Source organism: Balaenoptera acutorostrata, chromosome 10 (assembly GCF_949987535.1).
Source record: "Balaenoptera acutorostrata chromosome 10, mBalAcu1.1, whole genome shotgun sequence".
NCBI classification, from domain to species: Eukaryota; Metazoa; Chordata; class Mammalia; order Artiodactyla; family Balaenopteridae; genus Balaenoptera; species Balaenoptera acutorostrata.
Genome location: NC_080073.1, coordinates 36269373 through 36287307, shown reverse-complemented (window position 1 = coordinate 36287307; position 17935 = coordinate 36269373). Strand labels below are relative to the sequence as shown.

Here is a 17935-nt window from a genome sequence, read left to right as displayed (position 1 = left end):
GTAAATCAATCATAACACTTAACTAAGCTGCTCAATTCTACTATAAAAATTCTTACTACCGTTTTATGTCTGGCTAAATTCATAGAGAGGGAAAAAATGCTGGGGTCTGTGATGAGCCCAGGTGCTCCCTGTGTTCAGACAGGACTGAGGGTTGGGGCCAGGGGCCCAGACAGAAAGGGGGCTGCTATGTTTAATACAAACATGGAGACCATGCTTAAACGCACACACATTTTACTCTTGGGGGAAGTGAGTTACTTCAGATGAGAACAAGGCCCTGTCTTTTCTCTTTGTTGACTACTAATACCATGAAAACAATTTTCCAGATTTTAATATACTGTCCTGATCCCATTACTACAAATAACTTACAAAGTTGCTTTTTTTGGGTCAATGCAATGTAAGAGAAACCAAAGCAACCGGCCACTGTCTATATTCCCCCATGATTTGTTGCAAGATATGTATTCTTAATGTTTTAATCAGGCTTAGTGTTGATTCTCCCCCTCAACACTAATGCTGAAATTGTTATAACAGAATTCCTTTCAAAGAGATAGATTCTCAGTCCAGAACTCTTTCCACTACAGCTCAGTGCCTTATTTAGTATGTTTTAAATTATATTTTTAAATTATTTCATGTTAGAAGCACCTTTCAAGTAGAAACACAGTACTTCAAAATTAAACTTAGAGAACATTTTATCCACTAAAAAAAAAAAAAAAAGATACACTCAAAGCGGTTTATAGGTATAAATTTAACTGTCTGAAGTAAAAACCATGTCTAGACCACCATTTGAAAACTATGGGTTGTGACCTAAAAGTAGGCTGGGAAATCAATTTAGTGGGTCATGACATGGCAGTTTAAAGAATGAAATAGAACAGAATTAAAAACCATCAGTGTGTCCTGTGCGTAACTGGGGTACTTGTTGCTTCATGGAAGCTTCCTTTCAGTCACACCCAAATATGCACTGGGTCACAGTGTTCAATGCAGTTTTCACTTTGAAAGCTGGTCTGAGCCAGCGGTTCCTAAGACCCTCGCTATCTATCATCAGCAATCTCCTGGAGCTGAGTAATAAAAGACTCCTTGGCCTAAGTTCCTAAAATTCCAGTTCAGCTGGTATGGGAGGGGGCCAGAACTTCTGAGCAGTCTGGGCTGCGACCACTGCCCTAGACTCCAGTTCTCAACTACGGTGTAGCATACAAGGTCACCAAGCCTCTGTGAGACAGGCCCCAGTGGGAAGCAGACAGAGGCTGCTCTGAATGAGAGGAAGGGTTCGCCGACTCTCTGAGTACCTTTTTCCCATCCTACCCCCGCACCGGGACTCTGAGGGGTTTCAACAGCACTCAGGGCACTACAGAGGCAGCATGAAACCCCCGAGGGACCCAGACCTCAAGGGGCAAAGGGATAACAAGGGCCACTCACCCCATTACCTACACCCACCCCTTCTCTCTTCTTCTTCCTCTCTCTTCTTTGTCCCTATCAGTTGTATCCTTCTCCTCAACTGCACTCTGCAGTGATGTCTTCAGATACCACCTTGCTAATTTTGGCATCTGGGACACAAGAGATCAATGATCCTAGGTGTGGGTCAGAGGCTCTTACCAGGAGTTCACGTCAGAATCATTGAGGAGTTTTAAAAAAACATTCACATGCTCAGGGCCTGCCGATTCTGTAGGCGTGGTAGGAGAGAGAGTGGTGGGAGTAGAGTGGACAGGAATCTGCATTTCTAACAAGCTCCATGGGGCACTGTGACTCATAACCAGTGTTAAAAACTACTGCTTGAAATTCCAGGGCAGAGGTCCTGACCTGGGGGTCAATGGATGGGAAAAAATGTGGCAAAACTTGTATGTGCACTTGGGCCTTTCTCTGAGGAGAGGTGTCACAGATCCCTGAGATTCTGCAAGACCTACAAATCAGATTCTATAGATCTGCATCTTGAAGAAGCTCCTTGGTAACCCATCGCAGCACTGGGCAAGGAGGTGGGTGGAGGAGTGGACCTTGTCTGGTGCCTGCCTCTGCCAACCTGGACTAACACAACCCTTCAGGGCCCAGGCTTCTCCCTTCACAAAGGGAAGCGAGGAGCAGTTGCTGCCCCCAGCCCTACCGCGGGGAGGACTTACTGCATGGTGCCTGAGGAAGGCACCACACTCCTGGTTCTAAAAGAGCCTTCTGTAAATGCATGTTCAGAATGAAAAGAAAGAAGTTACTTCATTTTGGCTGAAGGCCATAATTAGAGGTGCGTCTTTAAGGTTACCTACCTGTCGACCTCCTCTTTGCTCATGGCAGCAAATGTGAAACACTCGGTCACTCCATTGATGGCAAGCAGGAGGACGTAAAGACAATAGGCACGCAGCAGGACAGGACCTGTAAGGAAACAACCCACCGAGACTCCAGAGCCCAAACGGGAGGCCCACGGGCTCCCTCACTTCGGCTGGTTGGTCAGAGAACACCAGAGCTGGGTCATGAGCCCTGCTGATGTCATCAGTGGGCAGATGCATGCTTGAGCCTATGGTCTTAACTATCTGGAAGGACTCCCAGCATTCTACAGTACTGACTAAAATAAACAGCTAAAAACAAAAGGACAATTAGGAATAAATGTACAGATCTCTTGCCTAACAACTAAAAGCTTATCTAGCCAGCAAGCAAATCTCACTTTTTAAATCAGCATGAAGAAGCCTGCTAGTTTGAGCACCTGGGGACACTAGTGGCCCTGCATGCTAAGAGAAACTCAGTTGAGGAGGCCCTGAAGAAGCCCAGGGCTCAGGAGCAGCAGGAAACTACACAGATAGAACACCCACAACTCTGCAGGGAGAATCAGAGCCTGCAAAGTTATTTTCTCCTAAAACAAAGTGATGTGGTTCTACAGCTAACTAACAAGCTTTGGGAAGATCTGCTAAAAAAAATCGGGAGCCTTAAAACGAAATGGATCCCCTCTTTTTTTTTTCCCCCTGGCCGAGCTGCGCAGCTTGCAGGACATAAGTTCCCAACCAGGGATTGAACCTGGGCCCTCAGCAGTGAAAGTGCCAAGTCCTAACCACTGGACCACGAGGGAATTCCCTGATCCCCTCTTTTAAGAGGGTCATTACTGAGAGGCAGCTAAGCAGTTTCTAAAAAAATAAACATGTACTTAACCTATGATCCAGCAATTCTACTCCTAGGTGTACAACCAACAGAAACAAATGCATGTGTTCACAAAAACGTGTACAAAAACATCCATGGCAGTTTTATTCCTAACAGCCCAAAGTGACCATCGACAGGAGAAGGGATAAACAAACTATGGGCCGGCCACACAAAGAAATACTTCTCAGCAGTCAAGGAGAAAAAAAACTACTGATGCATGTAAAAACATGGATGAATCTCAAAAACATTATATTGAGGGAAAGAAGCCGAACATGAAAGTGCCCATGCTGTATGATTTCATTTATATGAAATTCTTTTTAAAAGCAATACTAATCTATGGTAACAGAAATCAGAGAAGTGCTTGTCTCTGAGTTGGAGGGGGGCAGTTGACTGGAAAGCGTCCTAAGAGAACATTCTGGGGTAAGAGAAATGTTCTGTATCTTAATCTGGATGTTGGTTACATGGGTGTAGATATTTGTCAAAACTCATCAAACTGTGCTCTTTTTCTTTTTAACGCATTTTTAAAATTTTTATTTATTTATTTTTGGCTGCATTGGGTCTTCGTTGCTGCACACGGGCTTTCTCTAGTTGCAGCGAGCGGGGGCTACTCTTCGTTGCGGTGCGCATGCTTCTCACTGCGGTGGCTTCTCTTGTTGCAGAGCACAGGCTCTAGGCGCGCGGGTTTCAGTAGTTGTGGCACGTGTGCTCAGTAGTTGTGGCACACGGGCTTAGTTGCTCCACGGCATGTGGGATCTTCCCAGACCAGGGCTCGAACCTATGTCCCTTGCGTTGGCAGGCGGATTCTTAACCACTGCGCCACCAGGGAAGCCCCCAAACTGTGCTCTTAAGAGGACAGCATTTTAATTTATGCAAATTAGACCTCAATAACGAAAAAACTTAACTGTTAAAAGAAAAGGGAAAGGTGGGGGGAGTTCCAGAGTCTCGGAATCTGAAACTTATTCATGGTGTATGAAAGCTGCTTAATATGAAACATCCCTGTGTCATGGGGACCCTAAATAGTTTTACGGCCATCAAAAAGGACAAAAGGACTACTAACAGGGCAGCCCTGATGGCCCTCTCTTGGGTTCACATTGTACCGTATCCTGTTGCATTTCATTCTCCAAGTCGCTGCAGAAAGTAGCCTGGCCCCCACCCCAGCTGTGGGATGACTCCAGCAAAGGAGGCAGGGACCAGGTTCTGCCCTGCAGTGGCTCGAGGCTATGCTCAGTGTGCTTCCTGCTTCTCTCCATCCTTCTCTCTCTGGCAGAGAGGAGCGGGGCTCCTCTCCTAACCTGTACCTCTCACTTGGTAACTGAAAGCCGACGGCATGTGTGAGTCTATCTGAAGGTAGATAGTGAGCTGCTTTGCAATGTGGAGGACACAAAACTCCTGCATGAAACGGTGATTCAAGTAGAAGCGCTTTGAGTCAATTTTGGGGAAAGAGGTTGGAATTGGGGAATTTGTGGAAGGAACCTTAAACTATGGATTGAAGTGAGTGGTAGTATTGCTTGAATTATATATCCCCTTCAAAAGTAATCTGAAGTAATTTGAAGTCTAATAGATTTATCTGGATCTATTAGAGTATGATCTATTTGGAAACAGGGTCTTTATAAAGATAACCAAGTTAAAATGAGGTCATTAGGGTGGGCCCTAATCCATTATGACTGGTGTCCTTATAAAAAAGGGAAATTTGGACACAGAGACAGACACTCACAGAGGGAAGACAATGTGAAGACACACAGGGAGAAGACAGCCACGTGATAGGAGTTAACGCATTTCCAAGCCAAGGATTGCCAGCCAACACCATTAGCTAGAAGAGGCAAGGAAGGATGCTTACTCTGGAGATGTCAGAGAGAGCACAGCCCTGCTGATACCTGGATTTCAGACTTCTTCCCTCCAGAACTGTGAGACAATCAATTTCTGTTGAACAGTTTGTGATACATTGTTATCGCAGCCCTAGGAAAGTAATATTAGGGGATTGAGAAGAAAAAAAGATTTTAAAAAATAAAAGAGAAGACACTGCTTTGGGAAAGCAAGTGTTCTCCTTACTTGCTGCAAATAATAAATCCTTCCTTCTCCAGACAAAAAAAAGTAAAAGAAAGGGCAAGAGAGAAGCACCTAAGAGATAAATGTGAGAAATCTCAGGGAAGTTCACTGAATGTATTTTTCTTTAGGATGGAAAAGCTAGGTATGAGAAAGACTTCTGAGAAAAGTCTCAGAGCACTTCCAAAGCCCCTAATTATATACAGGGCTAGGGCCAAGTAATGCAAAGCAAAACCACAGTGCCCCACGAAAGCCTGCCTGTGGTGTGTCCAAGTCCTACATTTGGAGACAGCAGCACAGAGGCCTCTGAGAGGCCACTTCAGGTCATAGGTGAGTCCACTTCACAGGTGAGGAAAAAGACCAACACGCAACTGGGGCAATGGAGGACAGCAGCATTGCAAGGTCCACTTTCAAAACTAAGTGGTTGGGCTGAGGCATGGAAAGTTCCCATTCTTTTCTGATTCAGTAAGACTTTCTGGAGAAAGTCAAGTTTTGTGAGGTAGTTTTAAGGGAACAAAAAAGACTATGGTGGGGGGCGGAGAGCAGCAGTGTTAATGTTTTCTGGCACAGGAAAGGCATTCGGATATGCAGCACTAGTCCGAAGAGTCAGGAGTAGGGCAAGGAGAAGATGGGTGGAGTGCAGACAAGGGAAGGAAAGCCGACAGGCACCCTGGGGAGACAAAATGACCCTCCCAGAGGCACAGAGAACTGGAAGTTTGGTCAAAATGAGAAGCAGTTGCAATGAGGAGACAAATGCTGGAAGACCTTGCCAGGACAGGGATGCTGATGGAGGCCTGAGCCAGGCAAGAGACGACAAGGGTCCTAAAGATCCTGCAGCGGCTACACCAAACCACACATCCTTTTCAGAGACTGAGAAACCAGACCACTCTCAAGACTCTTCTCTCTCTGAAGATGAGACAGAGAGGATACCTTTTTTGAGTCTAAAATTATTAACGACTCTGGGGCTTCCCTGGTGGCGCAGTGGTTGAGAATCCGCCTGCCAATGCAGGGGACACGGGTTCGAGCCCTGGTCCGGGAAGATCCCATGTGCCACAGAGCAACTAAGCCCGTGCGCCACAACTATTGAGCCTGCGCTCCAGAGACCGTGAGCCACAACTACTGAGCCCTCAAGCCACAACTACTGAAGCCCGCGTGCCTAGAGCCCGTGCTCCGCAACAAGAGAAGCCACCGCAGTGAGAAGCCCGCGCACTGCAACGAAGAGTAGCCCCCACTCGCCGCAGCTAGAGAAAGCCTGCGTGCAGCAATGAAGACCCAATGCAGCCAAAAATAAGAAATAATAATACATAAATTAAAAATAAAAAATAAATAAAAGTATTAATGACTCTGACATAAACCATCAGAGATAGAATTTATTACCTTAGAAATCAACTAACACTGACCCTTTTAAATACTCAAGACTGGTACCAGCATCTCACTTGAGTAAAAGGACCACACAATGACAATGGTTTGTTGATATATCTTCTATGATTAACGAATCCAGCAAGTGAACATTACATGGATGGGACAGCCCTTTCCTCGTGGCATTGTCCTGTGGTTGCATTACAAAGGCTGCTCCTTGGTAACTACCTTTCCAAAGGGGCAGAGCTGCTGTGAAATAGCCTGTCTCGCTCTCTGCACACTGACTTGCTAATGGCTTCCTAATGCGGGCCTCCCTGCAGTTGCCTGACCCAGGCAGCAGCAAACCACGTCATTGGTTTCATGGCAGGTGTTTCTCCAAACTTAACAACCTTTGCTGTCAAGCAGAAACTCGGCCCTTCTTCCCCTAATACTAAAAGTTTGGGCCCATTATAGTGGAGACTAAAACATGCCAGTGACCTTGTAAAATGGCACTGGAGAAGGCCCTTTACATTTGAGATAGGGCAGCAGAAAGAAGTCTTCAGGGTTCTTGTCTAGTGACCTGAGGAATTAAAAACATCTTTGCTAAACCCAAGATGAAACACTCCAAATGGATTGCCACCCCATGACCCAGCACATTTTGAAACTGGTGAAGTTCCCAGGGCCCAGCGATGCTGTGAGACACCCAGTGGCCTGGGCACCAAGTGTTTCAAAGTTAGACACATTCAATACTTTTCTCCTTCAAAACCCAAGAGTCACTGGATTAAATATACCACTTTATTTGCCGAGATCAATTTCATTCTCTGCAAATGGCTCTGGGTTATCCTTCGGAGGCTTTTATGCATCAGGCCGTGAGATTTATGTGGCATTTACTGTCTTCAGATGTGTTTAGTACCAAGCGGAGACTCATCAGAGCCTGCTCTCTGCCTTCCTCGCTTACCCCAGAGGGAGCACAGGGAAGCAATCGGCAAAACACATTTTAGGGCTGAGAGGAGCCAAGGATTCATTAACAACTGCTCCAAGTGAGGTTGCGGGACTGATCGACCTGGTGCCAAAGCTCCAACTGCACCCTGAGCTGGTTTGACCTCAGGTGCCCCAGCTACCGGCAATTTTCCCTACACTGACACACATGTCAGTCGTGTGTTTGAATTTTGTAAGACTCTTCTAAATATTTCGGTTTGGAAATTAGAACAGATCTGGAAAAACCTCTTGTGCATACCTGATCCTGAGCTAAGCATGGCCCCTCCATAGATGTCCAAAGCCAGCTGAGAATAGGCAAAGCCGAAAACAGAGATGGTCAGGCCAGTGAGCAGGGCCAGCTTTAGCAGGGACTCCAAAACCGCAGCGGCCACAGCAACATCCTCCTTGGGCCGGGGGAGAGGGAAGGAAGTGGGATGAATCATGAGCTAAAGAAAAACTTCACATCTGACTTTCTCCCTTTGCTGTTTTACAGATCACTCTTTCAACTGCTGAGGGCCATCACTGCTTTTCTGTAGCCTGGGTTTGTTTCTATGTCAATTAGAATGGAGGGAAAAAGACAAAGTGTACCTCCTTAGGCAGTGCAGGGGAGGGTTAGTTTTTAACTCATTTAGGATAAACTATCTCAAATGTTGCCTAGGAAACACTCACTTCCCCCTCTGACATTTATTCTTAAATGGATGAGTTTTTACATTGCTAGCTAGCTTTGTCAGCGTGCTTCTCCTGACAAACAACTCCAAACCCTGATGTTCCTGGAATCTACACTTAGGAAAACATTCCTAAATCAGTCTGAGAACCAGATTAGCTCATTTTGAAATACTGTGCATAAACTGCATTTTGCAAAATGTCTTCTAAGAGATGTAAGAGGCCGACTTAGCTTGCTTCTAATTCTAAGACAGACATTTTCAATGGTTCTAGGAAAAGGGAAGTTTCTACAACCAAATACTCCAGGATTAAAATCTCTTCTGTTTTTACTGGCCGGAGTATATCGATTCTCAGAGTCAGAATGGAGCTCTGGGCATGTCACAGTCCTTAAGAAGCTAAACAACTTCTTAAGTTGTTTAAGTGAGTGAGACCTTAAACCCGCATGTTGGTGAGCGAGACCAAATGCCCGCATGCTTTCCCTCCCTGCACCCTCAGTTAGCCTTGACCCGGTCTCTGCATCCTTCGGCTCATCTTTTGTACTTGAGAATCTGAGGATGGGGGAGGCAACCTCATTCTTACACCTAAGACTAGACCATGGAAGGAGGTCTGCGCTCGCTGCACTGGGGACAGCCGCAGAGAGTTCTGAGAGGGCTGGGACAAGAATAAGGTCACAAAGAAGGACAAAGGGTGAAAAAGAAGGGCTGGTCAGGGGGAAAAGGAGAGGCTGTGAAAGAAGAAGTGAGCTCAGGGTCCTGCCATCATTCAGAATGTGATAGAAGAATGAAAACGAGAAGAAAATTTCAGATCTAACAGAGGGGAACAGATAGCTCCACGTTTCTGTCTGTTTATCCTGCGCATAGACAGAGATTTCACTTGGGAGATGGTGACGTGAGAACCAAGACTACCTCCTTCTGAAGTGTGGCATCCTTTTCTCTCTCCAGCACCTTAGCAAAGAATATATAAAAACTCTCTTCTATTGGCTGGAAAATTAATCTTGCCACAAGGGAGCCAAGATTATTCACTATATCATACACGCCTACAAAACAAAAAGGAAGAAATAACAATCGTATTGGCTTTTCTATTTGAATTTTTATAGCACCATTAAAATTTTTTCTAATTTAATTTTTTTAATTAAAGTTTTTGAGATAATTATAGATTCACATGGAGTTGTAAGAAAGAAAAGAGAGATCCACGTACCCTTTACCCAGTTCCCCAAACTGTAAATTCTTGCAAAACTATAGCACAATATCACAACTGACATGGTTACAGTCAAGATACAGAACATTTCCATCACCAGCATTTTTTTATAAAAGTCATTAATGCCAAGTTGATTTTTTTTCTTTTTATTTCCACTACTTTGGGATTATATTCAAAAATAAGTGTGAAAAAAATATTAAGACCTATCTAGCCACACAAACATGGAGCAAATCTTTGTGACTGCAATGAGCTCCCTTTTCCCTTAGCACCCTTTGGCCCCCAAAATGAGCACCAGAGCTCTGCAGAAAGCAGGGTAAGGGCAGAGAATCTCAAAAGAGAACTTGCCACCCATGTCACATGAGAGGGGATAGTCAAATATATATTTATAAAGACCTACAATTTTTAATCTTCAGGATTCATTTCTTATAATCTTTTTTTAAAAAATAATCTTCAGGTTCATTTTTTCATTAAATGTATCAAACTGCAGAGAAAAATATGAGAAAGTATCTACTAATAGTTCATCTTTAATTAAAACAATACAGAATTTCATCTTACCCTGATCCCCAAAATTTAACACGTTCAAAAATGTCATCACATATCGCTCGCCTGTAAATGGAAAGCAAACTAATTAGCATTTCAAATGTACAGTATTTTCTTCTTTCCTTTTCTTTTATCGTCTATCATCTCTTCCAGTTGGTAAATACTCTCAAAGAAGAAAAATTAAGTAATCAGTTGAAGACATGTTCCTTGTCCTAATGTTGATTTCAAATAATCTCAAAATAATAACAATTTGGAAAGTGCAGGGGGCTTTACTGACAACAAATTTCCAAACCAGTTAAATTAAAAACAAAACAGGGGTTACCCTGGTGGCGCAGTGGTTGAGAGTCTGCCTGCCAATGCAGGGGACACGGGTTCGAGCCCTGGTCTGGGAAGATCCCACATGCCGCGGAGCGACTAGGCCCGTGAGCCACAACTACTGAGCCTGCGCGTCTGGAGCCTGTGCTCCGCAACAGGAGAGGCCGCGATAGTGAGAGGCCCACGCACCGCGATGAAGAGTGGCCCCCACTTGCCGCAACTGGAGAAAGCCCTCACACAGAAACGAGGACCCAACACAGCCATAAATAAATAAATAAATAAATAAATAAATAAAAACAAAAAAACAGGGGCTTCCCTGGTGGCGCAGTGGTTGAGAGTCTGCCTGCCAATGCAGGGGACACGGGTTCAAGCCCTGGTCTGGGAAGATCCCACATGCCGCGGAGCAACTGGGCCCGTGAGCCACAACTACTGAGCCTGTGCGTCTGGAGCCTGTGCTCCGCAACAAGAGAGGCCGCGATAGTGAGAGGCCCACGCACAGCGATGAAGAGTGGCCCCCGCTTGCCGCAACTAGAGAAAGCCCTCGCACAGAAACAAAGACCCAACACAGCCAAAAATAAATAAATATAAATAAAATAAATAAATAAAAAAAGAAACTCAGCCTTTAAAAAAAAAAAACAAAAAAACAAAAAAACAAAAATCAATAAAACCAGTCTGATAAGTTTTTTAAAAAGTATGAGGAGTTACTAAAATGTTAATGATGAAAATGATTATCTCAAGTTTTCAGGGAGGTCAGATAATCTGAGCATAAATTCTGTGAAATGAAAGGTCCATGATTAAGTGCACAGACTCATCAAAAGTTTCCTCTCTGGGTGGATAAAGCTCTGTGGAGGCTGGCAGTTCCCTGGAGCCCAAGTTCACAATTCAAGACAGTCTAATGCTTTCAAGGTGAAGACACCAGCCCAGAGCCCTATTCCCCACCCCCAACTTCCATGAATGTTCTTATTATCTGTGAGTGGAAAGTACTGACCACTATGGAGGTGGGGCACTGAAGAGTGTCCATAGCTCTGAAGGGCCAACTCTCACCTCCTAGCAACTTGCTCAAAGAGGAAAGCAATATTAAGAGACGAGAAGCAATGTGATCTTAAGTCCCTCTTCAAGCCCTTCCCTGCCTACAATCTCCCAGCCACTGCATTTGTGGCAGGGACCTCTGCAAGTCTTCCCATGCACGGGCCCTCAGGGACTGCACTAGTTCCCATCTATATCTCTGCTCTGCTCTGATCCATCCTCACCACTAACAGTTCCAGCTTTTGCAAATACAGATCTTAAGTCAATCCCTGCTTTCACAACTTTGAATGGCTCTGTAGTGTTTGCAAAAAGTCCAAGCGCCTTGATTCTGCATTTGAGGTCTTTTATTTTTTTATTATTATTATTTTTTATATATTTATTTATTTTATTTATTTATTTTTGGCTGCGTTCGGTCTTCGTTGCTGCGAGCGGGCTTTCTCTAGTTGCGGCGAGTGGGGGCTATTCTGTTGCAGTGCGTGGGCTTCTCACTGCGATGGCTTCTCTTATTGCAGAGCATGGGCTCTAGGCGCGCGGGCTTCAGTAGTTGTGGCGCACAGGCTCAGCAGTTGTGGCTCGTGGGTTCTAGAGCGCAGGCTCAGTAGTTGTGGCGCACGGGCTTAGTTGCTCTGTGGTACGTGGGATCTTCCCGGACCAGGGCTTGAACCCATGTCCCCTGCATTGGCAGGCAGATTCTTAACCACTGCGCCACCAGGGAAGCCCCTGAGGCCTTTTATAAACTTACCCCAAGCTATCTTTTTGGCCTCCCTTCACCAACCTCACCCCCACCTCCCACCATCACACTGTTATCCTCTGCTACACCCTACATGGAGGTTTTAGCCCCTCCAGCTGCTCTGAGTCAGGCTGGGCCGGTGTTCCCAGCCTCAGCTGTTGGTATTCTCACCACCTGCAATGACTTTTCTTCAGGGACTTCCTTGGGTTCTGGCACAAAAGGCCTCTCCCTCCCACGTTCTGTGAGCTCCCTGAGGGCAGGAACCATGTCTCAGTCATCTCCGTGCCCCTGGCTGCCTAGCAGAGCTCCAGGAAATTAAACAGCACTCAAGAGATGTCTGGCGAATGAGCTGGCACTTCCAAGTACAGCCCCTCACAGCCCTGTATCAGAGTTAACCACACAAATGCCTGTGTCTCTGGGGAGAGAATGAGCTCCTTGAGGCCACGGCCTGTTCCTCATTCATCTGTGTATTCTCAGCACCTGACACACAGTGTTTAGGAAATGTGGGGGCAGAAAGTAATAGCATTTATATATACACACATACATACACATATACTATATACACACATACACACACATACACACACACACATATACTATATACACTCACACATACACACACACATATACTATATACACTCACACATACACTCACACATACATACACATATACTATATACACTCACACATACACATATACTATATACACACACATACACACACATATACTATATACACTCACACATACACACACATACACATATACTATATACACTCACAGATACACACACACATACACATATACTATATACACTCACACATACACATATACTATATACACACACATACACACACATACATACACATATACTATATACACTCACACATATACACATACACATATACTATATACACACATACACACACATACACATATACTATATACACTCACACATACACACATACACATATACTATATACACTCACAGATACACACACACATACACATATACTATATACACACACATACACATATACTATATACACACACATACACATATACTATATACACTCACAGATACACATATACTATATACACTCACACATACACACACATATACTATATACACTCACACATACACACATACTATATACACACATACACACACACATACACATATACTATATACACTCACACATACACACACATACACATACACTATATACACACACATACACACACATACACATATACTATATACACACACATACACTCACACATACATACACATATACTATATACACTCACACATACACACACATACATACACATATACTATATACACTCACATACACACACATACATACACATATACTATATACACTCACACATACACACACACACATACACACACATATACTATATACACTCACACATACACACACACACATTTTTGCTATAACAATAAATGATTTCAAATTTTTTAGAGCTGTAGTTTTTAGAGAAGAAGAATCTGGGTGTCCTTGTCAAGCCCCTTCCTTACTTCACAGCCACAGAGAGGGAGGCCCTGGAAAGTCCCTAAGGGCCCTCTGCCAGCCAGGTCAGGATGGCCCAACCATGGAGCAGACCCAGCTTGGGAGGCTTGAGTGTGTGGCTGATACCTGCCACTGCAAACACGTCTAGGCACTGCAGTCCAGACAACCAACTTAGGGCCACTGCTTGCAACCAACTTAGGACCATTCCTCAACTCATTCAAACTGTCCTTTAAACTTCAGGAGGAAAAAAAAGTGCATTTAAGTAACACCCCTTCCCCAAACTCCCTCCATTGTTTTGCCTGTTCTAACAATAATGGGAACTATCACAATATACAATTTCACTACAGTACCTTTCTTTATCAAAAAAACTTGCTGAATACCTATCATGTGCCAGGCCTAGCAGGGTGCCACGGAGACAGTGGTGAACAGCACACTCGCTGCTCTCAAGAAACTTAGCATTAAGGCACCTTCACTCAGCTCTCTGAAGGCTTCTGACCTTTACTTCCTCCAGAAGTCCTATGAACAGTTTCACTTCTGTAATGGCAGCGTTATGGGCTCAGGCTAGAAACATCCATTCGCAAAGTTCAGGGAGCCCTCAGGCGCCTCCTGGTCCTATCCTTTAACTCACATATGCGGAAAGTGAGGCTTAGGGGGAGTTACTTCCCTTTGGAAGCATAATGAATAAAATAAAGAAGGTGGAAAAGGAAAAACAACAAGATAATAATAATGATGTTTGTATTAGAATACTAGAATTATAGGAAACTTTTCTATTTTCCAAAATTCTTGTAATGGGGTTATATTATTTTCATAATTAAAAGATAATTTTTGAAAAGATTTAGAAACACGTTCAGTAATAGATATATAGATGTACAGACACACGAAATTTATAGAGAGAAACTACTACCTTCAGCAGCTTATAGCCCCCTCCAATCTCATTCTTTGAACTAAAGCTGGGTATAAATAAACCAATACATATATATAGAAAAATTACATATACTTTCAGCTCCTGGCTTGCCCTCTGCTTCAGAGCTCTCTCACTGTTAAACTAGAAAGTCCCGAGAAGTTGGAAGGCCGACCAAACTATCCCACAGGTGAATTTTATTGTTAAAGAAAATAAAATGAGAAAAACCTGGTTCTTAAAAAGTGCAGAAAAAGAAGAGTATAAAAAGTTAGGAAAATGAGATTACAGATAGTTTCCTGTATTTTCCAAACTTTCTGTAATTGATATAATATTTTTATAATACATTTGTTTAAACGCTGTTAACATGGGTTCTGGAGTTAGACTTGGATTCAAATTAAATTGCTCCTCATTCCTGCAGAAGTTATGTAACCTCACTGACCCTCAGTTTCCTCATCCATAATAAATGGGGACAATATCTTTCTTACAAGGCTGTGGGGAGATTTAAATTAGACAACTGAAGTATCAAATTAAATAAATGTTAGTTTTCCTCTCCTTGTTTAAAAAACTCCCACTTCTGAGGGTCCTCTGCCCTGGGGGCTCTAGGCAGCAGGTGGTCTGCATCTAGGCAATCAGCAGTTCTATGGAATCCCCTGGCTGATACTTCGGCTTCCTGACTGCTCAGAGAGACCTTTTACTTACCTTCTGTCAAAATCTGTTTCAAGAAAGACTGTTTGAAGAAACTCCAAGTCAATTTAGCCTCTTCCCAATTTACAAAAGCCTAGAAGAAAAAACAAAACAAAACAAAAACTCCAGGTATTCCAAGTCTAAGAATACAATAATACTACATGAGAGGCAAACTCAGTTTGGTCTCTAAATCCCAATTTGGATAGTCCCCACTAATTTTTCATTTACTGCTAAGCACACAGAAGACATCCAACAAATACTGGCAAAGAACTTACATTCCTAAATGTGAAGACAAAGTCTCTGGGTGGAAGAGCCTCCCTGTAGGGCCTGCCCAAGATTCATTCACTGAGACCCCTGAAGAATTGTGCTGTCCCCTTGCTGCTGCCCAGAGAGTAAGCTGACCACATGGAACACACACAGCTCACAGTCAGTTCTTTCCTTAAAAGACGTCTGAAGCATGCCAAGCTGCAGGGCAAAGTCTGCTCAATGTACATCTTAGTGCTCTATTTAGCCAGCCAGGGTCCCTTTACAGAAAGCATATGAGCTTGGCTTGTATATTTCAAAAGAAAGTAAGGCCTTCCAGGTCAGTTAAACCACATAGAATTGGAATGACAGAGAAAAGGAAAACAAAAACAAAAAACAAACTTCTGCTATGGCTCTTCTAAAACTCTCAGGGGGAGCACCAAACCGCCCATTTCCTAGGGACAAGGAGGGTAAGAAGGAAGAAAATGCTTAGGAAGGGCAGAGGTCAACCTGTAAGAGACAGGTAGCCTCAAAGCCAGAGAGCTGACCACAAAATGCAGGAGAGGGGCAAGCTAGCTGGACATGACTTCTTTTTTTCTACTTCCTCCCAGTTCCTTCTAGGGGCCCCTCCTCAAACATGAAGGCATCCTGGGATTCCAGAATATTCAGTTTAGGTGTTAGGTTCTTATTCTCAGGGTACCTGCATTTTGGAAAGTTCTTATTAACTCAGTTGATGACTTTTGAAAGGTGGGATTTCAGGGGGCTATTTAGGAGGAAAGGGGTGAATCACAAGGCCAAGCCCACCTCACCTCTCTAAAAGGTCGACTTTAGCTATGGAAGCTGGCCCAAAGGCAGGCGTAGAACCTGTCCCAGTCACATGGGCCCCTGCTCTTGGCCCAAAGCCCATCTGTGTAGAAATATAATGTATGCCATATATATGATTTTAAATTTTCTAGCAGCCTACAGTGAACAGTAAAAAGAAACAGGTGAAATTCATTTTAATATATTTGATTTGACCCCAAATACGATCATTGCAACATGAAAAGAAATACTAGAAGCATTTCATATTTTTATATTAATTCTTTGAAATCCAGTGTGTATTGAGTGCACTTACAGCTCATCTCAATTCCAAACGCTCTGTAGCCACATTGCCCTGTCCACATTACCATTTAGGACAGGGCAAGTCCAGAGTACCCTTTGAAAGCAAGGGTCATTTCCAGTCCTCGAATCTCCTCACCCTTTGGTTTCAGAACCTTTCTTCCGGATTTGGAGGACAGTTCTGAATCCTGCCAAACCACACTGACTTCAGTGCATCATTGGACCTGGAGCTGAATGCCAGGGGTAGCTCTAGTCCAGGAGGAAATTTTCCTCAGTGAGAAGGAAATTGGGCATTTCCTTTCCCCAGAACAAAGAGCGCCAGACCTCCCTATACCACTAGGGGGCACTGTGGACCATGTCATCCTCGTACACTGATCCTGCCCATAGTTGGCTTCAGGGGAGCCTGGGTACAGCACCTTCTCTCTCTCACAGTCTGCCCCCTCCATGCCAGGTGGTCCTCTGGAGGGGGCGAGGGGTGTGATCTGCAAAGCAGTAACTGTGCTCTTTCCAAAGGAAATGAACAGTTACAGCGGGCCCACAAGGCTTTTGTGAAGCCTACTTGCTGTTAGGCTATGAATTGATTTGGGAAGGTGGCTGAGCTCTTTAAAAAAAAATAAATAAAAAGTTCTTTAGGGCTTCCCTGGTGGCGCAGTGGTTGAGAATCTGCCTGCCAATGCAGGGGACACGGGTTCGAGCCCTGGTCTGGGAAGATCCCACATGCCGCGGAGCAACTGGGCCCGTGAGCCGCAACTACTGAGCCTGCGCATCTGAAGCCTGTGCTCCGCAACAAGAGAGGCCGCCGCAGTGAGGCCCGCGCACCGCGATGATGAGTGGCCCCCGCTCGCCGCAACTAGAGAAAGCCCTCGCACAGAAACGAAGACCCAACACAGCCAAAAATAAATATAAATAAATAAATAAAAATTAAAAAAAAAAAAAGTTTCTAAAAAAAAAAAAAAGTTCTTTAGGAGAGTGAAATCATGACAGTGCATCTGATCTTCAAGCTTATACTTGAGCATTCCTTTCTCCTAATGCCTTCAATTTAAATGGACCCATGGTTTGGAAGGAATGGCCACACTGCTTACTAACTCCAAAATGCTCATTAAGGACACAGAGGCAGGAAGTCTGATCAGAGATTGGGTTTCTTCTCAGAGGCACCTGCTAAGTGGTAGAAAAAGAAGCACTCTTCGGGCTTTTATCATTCTGTTCTGAATGGATTTGTCACTTGGGAAGGTCAAAAGAGGCCTCTTCCCCAAGAGCTAGGTTGGTATTGCTGAGCTGCTGAGCTGGTCTACAGGCTGTGAATTTCTTCAGAATCCCGTGACCAACAAGCCATTCCACTGCCTCCCGGTACTGATGGAGAACCTGAGGTACGGATGGGGAAAGGTGATGGGCAGTACCTCCAGAGAAAGTCTGGAATCAGAACTCAGGGGCTCATCGTGCTTTAACCTGAGTCACTCTTCCACTTCCTAAACTCTTCTGACTCAGAATGGTCCAACCAGCTGCATCTTTACCACACTGACAAGAGTCACCAGGGCCAT

General features: G+C 44.2%; 1 protein-coding gene across 2 annotated transcripts in view; it reads right to left on the bottom strand.

The window, feature by feature from the left end:
• RFT1 (RFT1 homolog) overlaps window positions 1-17935 on the bottom strand; it is a 44659-nt gene that overhangs the window by 10329 nt on the left and 16395 nt on the right. For both annotated transcript variants that reach the window (XR_450383.2, XM_007174777.2), the window contains exons 7-11: window positions 15072-15150; window positions 9880-9930; window positions 9033-9163; window positions 7724-7868; window positions 2244-2349 (exon numbers count right to left, since the gene is read on the bottom strand). Coding sequence is in view for 1 of the 2 variants with exons in the window: in XM_007174777.2 (XP_007174839.2) it covers window positions 2244-2349; window positions 7724-7868; window positions 9033-9163; window positions 9880-9930; window positions 15072-15150 (512 nt within the window). In the remaining variant the exon portion in view is untranslated. The remainder of the gene's footprint in view (window positions 1-2243; window positions 2350-7723; window positions 7869-9032; window positions 9164-9879; window positions 9931-15071; window positions 15151-17935) is intronic.